At 38.8% G+C, this 13944-nt stretch overlaps 1 protein-coding gene across 1 annotated transcript; it reads right to left on the minus strand.

Annotated features, from left to right (window-relative positions):
- Positions 1 to 9812: 9812 nt before the first annotated feature.
- LOC144898130 (podocan-like protein 1) lies at positions 9813 to 13307 on the minus strand. The gene is made up of 2 exons (XM_078789117.1): positions 13225 to 13307; positions 9813 to 11108 (listed from the first exon to the last, which is right to left on the minus strand). The coding sequence occupies exons 1-2, from the start codon at positions 13305 to 13307 to the stop codon at positions 10010 to 10012; spliced, it is 1182 nt and encodes a 393-aa protein (XP_078645243.1). The 3' UTR covers positions 9813 to 10009.
- Positions 13308 to 13944: the final 637 nt, after the last annotated feature.

Consider the following 13944-nt stretch of genomic DNA (forward strand, 5'->3'; position numbering starts at 1 on the left):
AGTGAAAACTAAACAGCTTCGGAGCATACACACACACACGCACACACACCAGGTTAAAGTGCAGACCACACACACACACACACACACACACACGGAAGCCCCCAAATGTGTGAAAAGGGTCCATCTCCAACCCGACAGCATGGACAATGACCAAAGCTAAAGCCTTTAAGTTCAAATGGAGTCCACAGAAGGGAGGAAGAAGAAGAAGAAAGGAGGAATTTTGTGGTCATTTTGTCAATAACAGGCTGGGGTGGTGGGGGGGTGAGGGTGGTGGTGGGGGGGTGTTTGGATCTTTCAATCTGTGGCAGATAATGGAAGACAGCCCAGTTGGAATGAACAATCAAGGGGAAGTAAAAACATGAGAAGAACACGTTAGCACTAGAGACAAAGACTGTCCTTCAGTCCCGTTTCCTTGAAGTCCTACTTTGTTACGTTCAAGAGAATGTAGTATGCAACACGCTCCAAACGTCCACATGTATATTCTTGTTATATATGTGGTGCTACACAAAGTCAAGCATATTTGTAGTTCTTAACCTCATCAAGCGTACTGGTTGTCCTACTCAAAGTCAAGATATTTGTAGTTCTTAACGTAACTGAGCATGTTTGTAGGCCTACACAAGTCAAGTCTATTTGTAGTCCTTAACATAACTGAGCATGTTTGTAGTCCTACACCAGTCAAGTCTATTTGTAGTCCTTAACGTAACTGAACATGTTTGTAGTCCTACACATATTTGTAGTCCTTAACGTAACTGAGCATGTTTGTAGTCCTACACAAGTCAAGTCTATTTGTAGTCCTTAACATAACTGAGCATGTTTGTAGTCCTACACCAGTCAAGTCTATTTGTAGTCCTTAACGTAACTGAGCATGTTTGTAGTCCTACACGTATTTGTTTTCCTTAACAAAACTGAGCATGTTTGTAGTCCTACACCAGTCAAATCTATTTGTAGTCTTTAACGTAACATGTTTGTAGTCCTACACAAGTCAAATATATTTGTAGTTTGTAACATAGTTGACCATGTTTGTAGTGCCGTGCAAGTCAAGTATATTTGTAGTCCTTAACATAACTGAGCATGTTCGTAGTCCTACACAAGTCAAGTCCATTTGTCATCCTTAACGTAATTGAGCATATTTGTAGTCCTACACAAGTCAAGTCTATTTGTAGTCCTTAACATAACTGAGCATGTTTGTAGTCCTACACCAGTCAAGTCTATTTGTAGTCCTTAACGTAACTGAGCATGTTTGTAGTCCTACACATATTTGTAGTTCTTAACGTAACTGAGCATGTTTGTAGTCCTACACCAGTCAAATCTATTTGTAGTCCTTAACGTAACATGTTTGTAGTCCTACACAAGTCAAGTATATTTGTAGTTTGTAACATAGTTGACCATATTTGTAGTGCTGTGCAAGTCAAGTATATTTGTAGTCCTTAACATAACTGAGCATGTTCGTAGTCCTACACAAGTCAAGTCCATTTGTCATCCTTAACGTAGTTGAGCATATTTGTAGTCCTACACAAGTCAGGTCTATTTGTAGTCCTTAACATAACTCAGCATGTTTGTAGTCCTACACCAGTCAAGTCTATTTGTAGTCCTTAACTTAACTGAGCATGTTTGTAGTCCTACACGTATTTGTAGTCCTTAACGTAACTGACCATGTTTGTAGTCCTACACCAGTCAAGTCTATTTGTAGTCCTTAACGTAACTGAGCATGTTTATAGTCCTACACGTATTTGTAGTCCTTAATGTAACTGAGCATGTTTGTAGTCTTACACAAGTCAAGTATATTTGTAGTCCTTAACGTAACTGAGCATGTTTGTAGTCCTACACAAGTCAAGTGTAGTTGTAGTCCTTAATGTAGTTGAGCATGTTTGTAGTCCTACACGATTCAAGTCTATTTGTAGTCCTTAACGTAACTGAGCATGTTTGTAGTCCTACACAAGTCAAGTCTATTTGTGGTAGTTGAGCTCATCTGTAGACTTGAACTTGTCATGTACGCTAGCTGCAAAAGGACTCCCTTTCCCTTAGAGCGTGATTATGAACACCAAACGTGAGAAAAATCCACAATATTAAAAATTAATTTATAGTTTGTGCCGCCATTAATGCGTTGTGTGATGTTTTTTCCAGCAAGGTGTTGTTCGGCTCCATTCTGTACTCTGTTGTGGCGTGTAACTGTTTCCACCATTATTCCTCCACCGCTCCCGTCGGTGACGTTGTTACTCGTACCATCGGAAATATTTCAAGAATGAGAGCGTAAATCCCAGACGGGGTCGACTCTTAAGTGGTTTAGCAGCAGCAGGTGAGGCGGAGGAACAAAGATGTCCTATTTTTCTGAGCGCTAATGGAATAAACAGAGACTCAACACTAACACAGCGACCATGACAGTCGAGCGTTGGGGCTTCTGAGCCAAGTGGGCCCTGTGGGAAAGGACCTTTGTGGAGCAGTGGAAAACAAGGCGCATTCATGTGGTAATCATGCTTGCCCCCACACTCACACCACTTTTGGAGGTGAGATGAGTGTCATTAGTGCAAAACAACATCACTTCCTGCTTCCTGTTTAGTGCCAAATGTGGTCTTTGGGAACAGGAAGGTGGCTGTTTCCTTGGTAACCGTCAGGAGAACATCTTTGTTGAGGAGTAGAAGTGATGGAGGACGGTCATACGGTCCTTCAGGCGTTAGGCTTTATTATTAATATGATGAGTGGCTTTAGGAACAGGAAGTGGCATGGAGATGATGATGAAAAGCTGCGCCATTTTTGTGCTGAGCTTAGCGTTTTTCTCAGATCCCCCGCAAGCGTGTAGAAGGAAGCTCCCGAGCTGATTCTTCCTCATTTTTCTACGGCGGCAGGCGACTAGCAAGGCTGGGCTGGAATGCATTCTGCACCTAGCCAACTGTTTATTAACATGACTGTCAATCATCTGTGTGTGTGTGTGTGTGTGTGTGTGTGGTCACAAAACGGCACCGATTGCAAACAATGGAATTGACATGATAGGCTGTGATGCATTAAGCTAGCATCACAGCGCCATTTTGCCGTGCGCAAACTCCTTTGATCATACGTCGGGCGTTATTTTAAGTTTGTCGTACCCAACCCCGCCTTCACATCTCATCACTCATTACATGAAAAGGTTATGCACGTCTGATAATCGTTTTAGTGCATGTTCAGACGTCGGACTAAATTGCAGTAATCCACCGCAATACAACACATTGAGAGGGAACAGCAGACAGTCAGCATATTTCTAAAGGCCTGCAGGGATGGGGGTGCGGTGGGGTGCGGTGGGGGGGGGCATGCCATGCCATTTCTTTTCAGCAGTTAGAATTGATTTCAGAAAACTTGAACTATATTAGGAAAGCAGGAAGTGAACAAATGTAACAGTTACAAACAGTGACAAAAATAAATAAATAAAACAAAATAAATAAATACATAAATAAATAAAAATTAATACAAAATAAAAAAATATATATTAGAAAAGCAGAAAGTGAACAAATGTAACAATTACTGATTGTAAAAGTACTTCGGTACGAGACAAAAATAAATAAATAAATACAAAAATAAAATAAATAAATATATAAATAATAAAACATAATAAAATACATAAAAAATAATAAAAATATATTCAAAAAGCAGGAAGAGAACAATTGTAACAATTATTGATTGTAAAAGTACTTTGGTATGTGACAAAAATAAATAAATACAAAAATAAACAAATAAAATTAATAAAATACATTAAAAAAAATAAAAAATTATATTAGGAAAGCAGGAAGTGAACAAATGTAACAGTTACTGATGGTACCAGATGGAGGGGTAGGATTTAATAAGCTTTGCTTCTTCCTACTCCTTTTGGACATGTGGAACTGTGAACTGATTATGGGATGCATTCAATTGTAATCTGATGCATGTTTAAATGAAATTAAACCATTACCATTACCTCGTTATGTGACATAAATAAATAAATAAATGCACAAATTAAATAAATAAATACATATTAATAAAATAGCACATAAATAAATAAAAAATAATAATTAAAAAAATAATAAAAATTATTACCAATTATTACCAATAATTACCAAAATAGCAAACAATGAAAAAAAAGAGTCCTTTTTATGAGAGCTAGTCTGAAGGATCCATTTCCATTGTTTTCATTTTGGATGATCCTTTTTCTCCATCAAGTGTAGAAACTGCCGCCGCCGCCATTTCCAGGTCGTCAGGAATGCTGCCGGCACTTCAGTTTATTTGATCTGGACTATAAAATAGACGTGTGTGTGTGTGTGTGTGTGTGTGTACTTGTATTCCTGCCTGGTTATTGCAAGCAGCAATAAAACCACCAACCTAGCCGCCCCAATGACTTGGCAAAGTCTTTGGCCATGTTTGGCAAAAAATGGCCGCAGATCCAATGGAAAGTTCCTAGCAAACATCTTGAAGCATTCAACAACAGTGAGGAAGGGGTGTGTGTGTGTGTGTGTGTGTGTGTGTGTGTCAGATCAGTTGACATCAGCAAGCTGCCATGAAAATGTAAACGCTGTTTTTACTGGAAGCTCCCGTCCTGACGTGTCCATCACGGGAATCAGAGCGCAAGACAGACGGCATTGTTGGTGACCCCAGATGAGTCCTACTTCCCCTTTTTTTTTTTAGCTTTTAAAAGTTTATTTCTTCAGAATCAGGAACAGGATGTCCATGTTGGCGCTTTCGAAACAAAACGGGTTGACGTCCGCGTCGTGATTCATCTTAAATGTCATCACTCAAGGATCGGAACGCAACCTACAGTTGAAGGTGGTGGCGCGTTCCAGTTCCGGATCCGCATCCGTTCCGGTTCATGCTATGTAAAAGTAACACGCATCCCAAACATCAGCGTCGTAAAGAACAGGTTTTGCTACACGTCTTAAAATCATAAACCAAAGCTTTATCAACTGTAGCTAAACGCTAACACGACACTGAAATATCCAGCCACCCAACCGATGTTGCGATACCATCACTTGGGCAAATCATGTTCCTTCACAGGTGTTCCACAGGGCTCACCTCACAGCCTCTCTCAATTGTGTCAATTGTGCTTGGAAGTATTTCAAATGTTTGTTGCTAAGGCAACAAAATCTTCCAAATTTTAGGATGCTGTGTGACATCGCAACAATCTGGCTCCATCACTCCATCATAAAACACTGAGGTACTTAAAGACCTTTTTTTTCCGAGAAATTGCTTTATCGTGTTGGAGGAGTTTTCGTATCCTAATAATCAGAGGAGTTACGTTTTTTGGGGGGGTTTTGCGCCCCTGGTCAGACAAGCAGACACCTGTGATGAGTTTTTTTTACTCATCAAAACTTGTATGAAGGATCCAAAACTTGTATGGTCATATCACCTCGTACTTCGGTACGGGACAAAAAATTACAAAATTTAAAATATTCAAAAAAAAATTCAAAAAAAAAAAAATCCTGAAACTGTATTACGGAAAGCAGGAAATGAACAAATGTAACAGTTACTGATTGTATAAATATTATATATGCATTATAATAATATATATTAATTAAATATTGTTATATAATTAATGTAATCATTTTCTTTGATTTATAAAATAATAATACAAAAAATACACAAAATAATTAAAATAATTATGCATACATATATAGTTTGTATTTTTATATATATTGTACAAAATATTTAAAGCATAAAGGATCAAATAATTATTTTAATAAATCAATTATTTTAATGAAAATGATAAGTTATTATATTATTAAATACAAAAATACTTGGGTTATAAAAATAAATATATAACATTTTATACACACACATATATATATATATATATATATATATATTATACAAAATATTTAAAGTGTAAAGGATCAAATAATTATTTTAATAAATCAATTATTTTAATGAAAATGATCAGTTATTGTATTATTAAATACAAAAATACTTGGGTTATAAAAATAAATATATAACATTTTATACACGCATATATATATATATATATATATATATATATATATATTGTACAAAATATTTAAAGTGTAAAGGATCAAATAATTATTTTAATAAATCAATTATTTTAATGAAAATGATCAGTTATTATATTATTAAATACAAAAATACTTGGGTTATAAAAATAAATATATAAAATTTTATACACACACATATATATATATATATTTATGAATATAACTACGTATATGGGCTTTTACAGCGGCTAAAGTAGAGGCCCTGGCAGGAGAAGTAACAGGTTGTGTGTGAAGTGAGCACATGAATGTGAATGCATCATCAGGAGGTTTTGCTGCGCTATTTCTTCCCATTGGTCCTCCTTGGAGGACTTAGCTCATGTCTGCTTTTAGCGCTGGAAAAGCTGCACACACGACCTTCTCGTCATTTCAGCGGCAATTCTTTGACTTTGTTTTGTTATGATTATTCCCCTCCGTTTTTAGCTTAGTCCCCGTCTAGACATCGCTGCCACGGCAACAGCCCAGACAGGAAGCAGAAGCGCTCCCCGCCATTTGACCTGCTTTTATAGTTTGCTGCGCCCGAGGCCTGCAGACGGCAGAGGGGCGAGCTTTTGTAGACCACCTGTGTCGCCCTCGGGAGCGCCATCTCATTCGGTTGGATGAGGAGGTGATGAGTGAAGAAGGTGCAAATCATGCAAAGCCAAGCCGAAAAACTTCCATGGATGCGTCGGAATGCCGTTCTAGTTTATGTGACAATCTGGCACAAGGAATTGCTAACACCTTTTATATACTGTATTTCCCCCATTTTTTAAATAATAATAAATAATAATAAGAGTATTATTATTTATAAATATAAGTAAATAAATTAAATGAACAATATTGCTATAATAATATTATTATTATTTATAATTTATAATAATAAATAAATATACAAATACCTTTTATATACTGTATTTCCCCTGTTTTTTAAATAATAATAAATAATATTAGTATTATTATTTATAAATATAAGTAAATAAATCAAATTAACAATATTGCTATAATAATATTATTATTTATTATCATAAATAAATATACAAATACCTTTATATACTGTATTTCCCCCGTTTTTTAAATAATAATAAATAATATTAGTATTATTATTTATAAATAATAAGTAAATAAATTAAATGAACAATATTGCTATAATAATATTATTATTATTTAGTATTTATAATAATAAATAAATATATTTAAATAAATATTTTTTATTTTAAAAAGAGGTTTAGTTAAAAGTGTTGTTTTGTTGCTCTAATAGGTTTCTTATTTATAAATATAAGTAAATAAATTAAATGAACAATATTGCTATAATAATATTATTATTTATTATTTATAATAATAAATAAATATATTTAAAAAATATATTTTTTATTTTAAAAAGAGGTTAAATTAAAAGTGTTGTTTTTGTTGCTTATTTATAAATATAAGTAAATAAATTAAATGAACAATATTGCTATAATATTATTATTATTTATTTATAATAATAAATAAATATACAAACATAACTTTGTTCTGTAAATGATTGTTGTAATTTTTTATTTTCATTCTTTATTCTCATAACATTCCAACTTTTCTCCCAACCTAATTTCCAAAAATTGACAACTTTATTTTTGTTTTGTTTGTCCTAATATTTTGACTTTTAAAAAACAACATTTTAAACTTTATGACTTTATAAAATTGCATTTTTTTTCTTCACAGGTGTTCCACAGGGCTTAATTCCCAGCCCGCCTTAATTGTGTCATCAAATTAATAATATTTAGTCATTTACCGCCATAGCTAACCTAGCATGAAGTTGCTACTGTCACTGTTAGCACCGTAACTTTTAGAAATGCTAAACCTAACTATTGAAACCACAAGTGTACTGACAGTTCAACCTTCTTGATGGCGGGTTACACCAAGTATCCACGCACCTTTTGTATCTGTAAATAAAACAGGCTTCACTACACTACTTCTTAAGCTAGCATGATGTTGCAGTGAAAGTCTGTCTCTTGTGTTAATAACATCATAGATGGACTTTTATTTTTTATTTTTGGGCGTAAACATATTTCTGTCAGTGTCTTGTTTTGGCTGAAAAGCACGTGCAGGACAGTGGATAAGTGGTGTGAGCGGTATATTTAAGCATGCACAACGCGGTGACGTGCAGAGATGCATGCACGCTTGCATGTGCAGTGCGGAGGTCCCTCTGGCTCCCATGGTCCTCCCCTCTTCTTCTCCTTCCTCTGCTGCAAGCGCCACCTCCCCTCCCTGGCTTGCAATAACACTTTTGTGGCTGTGAGGTGTCAGTTAACCCTTTGCACGCACCCTTTTTTTCACGACTTATCATCCAGGTGCCAATTCCAGCTTTAAAAGGCTGGGATTCAGATCACTTTTTGCAGGTAGTCGACCCCCAAGGCACCGAAAGAGGCTCCTTTTGTTGTTGTTTTTATGTGGGTTAGACTTCCAGTAAGAACAACGTGATTGCGGTCAGCACCAGAGCAGCCAAATAAACAATAATGATGTAGAACACAGCAAGGTTTTTTTTTGTTGCGAATCCAGGTAACGTGCGATTCGGGTCAGGGTCCTTCTGGACTGTAGGGAGGTGCTGGTGAGCTGCCTTGCCCAGCCAAAGCTCTTCCCTTCCCGGACGGCGAGCCAACAGTGCCTGGATCCTCCGTCCTCCCTCCTCCCCTCCTGCACCCTCTCTTCTTCTCTCCCCCTCCTCAGTGCGTTGCCACGTCGCTGAGAGAATTTTTATAATAAAGAGTATTCTCTCCGCTTGGAGGTCAAAGAGCATCTTCAGCTTTGCAGTGAATGCACGCCGTCTGCCTGGGGAGGGAGCCTTCAAATATATCATTTGAAGCCGCAAGATAAACGTCCTGGTGCTCATGAGTCCAAAAGGTTGGGGTTTTATGTTTGACTTGTGGAAATGAGCCAAGAAAACTTTTTTTTAGTTTAAATGCACAACTTTTTAGTGGCAAGTCAATTAGGCAGGCGTGTGGGTTTTTAACGTATGCTCTACTGCCCTCTGGTGGCTTATGTCTTTAAATACCCAAGTCTGTTTGCTGACAGAAATAAGAAGTCAATAAATGTAAATACATTCTTTAAAAAAAAAAAGAAAATTATGTCTTAGTTCCACACACAACATATTCAATACACATTGTTGTTATGAATATGAATATATTCATAATACAATATAAAAAGTGTTGCTTTTTGTTGCTCCAATAATAGTTTCTTATTTTTAAAAACAGACATAAAAAAGACGCATACATCATAAAAACTATGTGCCTGTTTTGATTTAATAATTTTTTCTTATGTACAAAAATTTAAATTTTTAATAATGTAAATTACATTAAATATTTTTTTTCTTATTTTAAAAAGAGGTTAAATCAAAAGTGTTGTTTTTGTTGCTCGAATGAGTTTCTTATTTATAAATATAAGCAAATAAATTTAATGAATAATATTGCTTCATTATGCCTTAATAATAAATATACATATTCCTAAAAATAATCACATTTGCATTTTTTTGTTGCATTAATAATATTTTTTTATTGTAAAAGACAAATACAGCATAAAAATGCTGTTGCTATAATTTAATTTAATAAAAATAAATAAAATAATAATAATAATACAATAATTAAAATAATAATAAAAGAATTCAATAAAAAGTTGTTTTAATAATAAATAAATAAAAATAATAAATAATATATTATAATAAATAATATAATAATAATAAATAAAAATGTTGTTTTTTTTGTTCTCTTAAGAAAGAAAATGTGTGATAAAAATAAATACAATTGAAAAACCTAAACATAAACATGATATATAATATATATATAAATACACTGTATATACCATAAACATAAGCACAACTCTTATAAAACAAGACATTTTTATTGATTTTTAGTTCATGTCCCTACCATCCTCTCTAGGGATTCCAAGAAATCAAAATGGATAACTAGTGGTCTACCGGTGATCTATTGGTGTTAGAAAAGGATCAAAAATGGATCCCGTTTCATCCACCAAAATACCACAATAAATACAATAATTTGTACGTTTAAATGTCCTCTGGTTCAGTGAAAATGTACAACCTGGAAACCTCTCAAGCACCTGAAAGCCTTTGAATCCAGCTTTGCCATGTCAATCAAGTTGCTCTCCAGCTGGACTCGGACCAGCCCGCTGAGTCCAGAACCATTCGGGCCCCAGCAGAAGGCGTCCCGTGGCACAGAGTGGATCTTATTATGAGTGAGCGCTACCGAGTGGAGACCCTGCGGTAGCTGCCGGGGTACGTAGTTCAGGGCGTTGTGGCTGAGGTCTAACTGGTGCAAGGCAGGTAAACTCCGGAAGCTGCCTGGAACCACTTTGGAGATTTTGTTCCGAGCCAGGCCGAGGTGTTCCAGGTTTTTCAAGCCGCTGAACGCTTTTTGTCGAACCGAGGAGATGAGATTGCGCTCAAGGTTTAAGGTCTTCAAGGATAAGGGAAGGTGCCGCGGTACTTGCTTGAGTCGGTTCCCTTCCAGGTTGAGACTCTCCAGGTTGGTCGCATTGAGGAGAGCGTCTTTGGGAAGACCCTTATTGCTCAGTCGGTTAGAACTCAGATCCAGGACCACCAGCTGGGATTTCCCGTCAAAGGCTCTCCCGCTGAAATACTCAATGAGGTTCCCCCTGAGGTACAACTCCTTGACGGACAGAGGCAACCCCACGGGAACCGAGGTCAACTGGTTGAGGTCCAGGTTCAAAGTTTTCAGGCAGTGCAGAGGAGAAAACACCGCATCCGGAATACATCCTGATCCGTGACCCAGAGTGTTGTTTCTCAGACTTAACACCAAGAGACCAGGACACTGAGCCCAGGCCACCTCTGACATCACACTGAGACCATTATTGTCCAAGCGGAGCTCCTCAAGAGACCTCGGAAGGTCTGTCGGTACACTTACCAAAAAGTTCCAATCCAGGTAGAGACGCTTCAAGGCCAGGATGCCCTCGAATGCACCTTCTATGGTGCCGTCTGTGAGTCGGTTGTTGCTGAGAACCAGGAACTCCATGGAGACGTAGTCCCTGAGTAGGTCCAGTTGGATACTGTCAATGTGGTTGTTCATCAGGAGGACGTAGCGGACACTGTAGGGGATTCCGTACGGAATTTTGTCCACTGCTTTGTCGGAACACTGGACCACCCTGGAAAACAATGATTATTACTTTATTACATGTTGCCCCACCTATTTGGGATGAATGTGAGTGTGAATGGTTGTTTGTCTTTATGTGCCCTGTGATTGGCTGGCCACTAGTCCGGGTTGTACCCCTTTCCGAGCCCCCCTCTGGAGCCGACCTCGAATAAGTGGAAGAAGATGGATGGATGGATGGATGGATGGATGGATGGATGGATGGCTGGACGGATGGATGGTTGGATGGATGGATAGAGAGTGGGTGTATTGGATGGATGGATGGATGGATGGACGGATGGAGTGGGTGTATTGGATGGATGGACGGATGGAGTGGGTGTACTGGATGGATGGATGGATAGAGTGGGTGTATTGGATGGATGGATGGATAGATGGAGTGTGGGTGTATTGGATGGATGTAGTGGGTGTATTGGATGGATGGATGGATGGATGGATGGATGGAGTGGGTGTATTGGATGGATGGATGGATAGATTGATGGATGGATGGATGGATGGAGTGGGTGTATTGGATGGATGGATGGATGGATGGATGGATGGATGGAGTGGGTGTATTGGATGGACGGATGGATGGATAGAGAGTGGGTGTATTGGATGGATGGATGGATGGATGGAGTGGGTGTATTGGCTGGGCGGATGGATGGATGGACGGATGGAGTGGGTGTATTGGATGGAAGGATGGATGGATGGAGTGGGTGTATTGGATGGATGGATGGAAGAATGGATGGGTGGATGGATGGAGTGGGTGTATTGGCTGGACGGACGGATGGATGGATGGATGGATGGATGGACGGATGGAGTGAGTGTCTTGGATGGATGGATGGATGGATGGATGGAGTGGGTGTATTGGATGGATGGATGGATAGATTGATGGATGGATGGATGGATGGAGTGGGTGTATTGGATGGATGGATGGATGGATGGATGGATGGAGTGGGTGTATTGGATGGACGGATGGATGGATAGAGAGTGGGTGTATTGGATGGATGGATGGATGGATGGAGTGGGTGTATTGGCTGGGCGGATGGATGGATGGACGGATGGAGTGGGTGTATTGGATGGAAGGATGGATGGATGGAGTGGGTGTATTGGATGGATGGATGGAAGAATGGATGGGTGGATGGATGGAGTGGGTGTATTGGCTGGACGGACGGATGGATGGATGGATGGATGGATGGACGGATGGAGTGAGTGTCTTGGATGGATGGATGGATGGATGGATGGAGTGGGTGTATTGGATGGATGGATGGATAGATTGATGGATGGATGGATGGATGGAGTGGGTGTATTGGATGGATGGATGGATGGATGGATGGATGGAGTGGGTGTATTGGATGGACGGATGGATGGATAGAGAGTGGGTGTATTGGATGGATGGATGGATGGATGGAGTGGGTGTATTGGCTGGGCGGATGGATGGATGGACGGATGGAGTGGGTGTATTGGATGGAAGGATGGATGGATGGAGTGGGTGTATTGGATGGATGGATGGAAGAATGGATGGGTGGATGGATGGAGTGGGTGTATTGGCTGGACGGACGGATGGATGGATGGATGGATGGATGGATGGACGGATGGAGTGAGTGTCTTGGATGGATGGATGGATGGATGGATGGAGTGGGTATATTGGATGGACAGACGGATGGATGGATGGATGGATGGATGCCGTGGGTGTATTGGATGGACGGATGGATGGATGGATGGATGGATGGATGGATGGATGGACGGATGGATGGTAGTTCTGCCGAGCCCTACAAACTCTGCCTGGCAACATGCAATAGAAGCAACCAAGAAAGCTAGCTAGCTAGCTAAAATGTGTTGAATCCCTCATCAGTGTCTTACCCTCCATAGCAGGAACAATCTGGAGGACAGTAGTTGTCCAGGAAGTAAGGAAAATGTTGGTTTTTTGGAGTCTTCTTTGTTTTTTTGTGTTTTTTAATATTCTTTTTCTTCCCGTTTTTTTTAGTCTTGATCGACCGTATTTGGAAAGTCTTCAACTTTGTCAGTTGAGCTTCTTTGGGCTTTGTTGCTTCTTCTACTTTAACTGCTTTACTTTTTTCTGTCTCCACATTTTGGTGGTACTTTCTTCCTGGTGTTCTCAGTAGATTTTGCACCATTCCGTCTTCTTCTTCTTCTTCTTCAGCAAGGGTGTGCTCGGAGTAATGTCCAGGACTTTGCAGGACCTCAGTGAGGACATCTTCTATCAGCGAAATTGACTTTTGATTGACGGGAAGAGGAGGAGGGAACAAGTCAAGAGTGGCTTTGGTATCAGTCGCTGGATTGCCAAGAGATGCTTGAAGATGATCAGGAGAACTATGGCGATGGATGTTGATCTCAGGTTCTTCACCTAGCTGAGCAGAAATTGTGTTCAGTGACGCTACGGGGTTGCTAAGCTCTTCCTTTTGTTGTTGTTGTTGTTGGAACGCATGTGACATTGGAGGTTGGGTCTCAAGAGGAAGAATCCCTGCGACCAGCCTGCTCTCTCGTTTTTCCTTCATGAGGTCTTCTCTAAGGTCGGCATCAACTTCCTCCTCTGTGTTTGCTGTCTTTGTTTCATCTGCCAATGCATCTTCACGCATGTCCATCTGGTCCATGTTGCCAACAACGGTGGCAGGGAGCTTTTCGGGTCCTAAAATATGAGAAAATGTGGTCATATTTTGAGTGAAACCATTCCAAATTAGATCATTTCATTAACTTACTGGTTTGTAAGATGGAGGAACGCACAGGAAGTAGAATCATCATCATCATCATCAACATGACTTCCATTGCATCTGCTGGAAATGAAATGAAATAATTCTTAGTAGTGTCAATGAATCAATGAAATTAATTAACAT

The sequence above is a fragment of the Doryrhamphus excisus genome, linkage group LG2 (assembly GCF_037039965.1).
Source record: "Doryrhamphus excisus strain RoL-2023G ecotype Guam linkage group LG2, RoL_Dexc_Guam_v1.1, whole genome shotgun sequence".
NCBI classification, from domain to species: domain Eukaryota; kingdom Metazoa; phylum Chordata; class Actinopteri; order Syngnathiformes; family Syngnathidae; genus Doryrhamphus; species Doryrhamphus excisus.

What these genes read in the sequence shown, in the direction of transcription:
- LOC144898130 (XM_078789117.1), bottom strand. Translation starts at nt 13,307, where the DNA reads ATGTCCTCACTGAGGTCCTGCAAAGTCCTGGACATTACTCCGAGCACA. An exon ending in AAGAAGAAGAAGACGGAATG is followed by an intron (nt 11,109 to 13,224) that starts GTGCAAAATCTA and finishes ATTGTTTTCCAG; the next exon opens with GGTGGTCCAGTGTTCCGACA.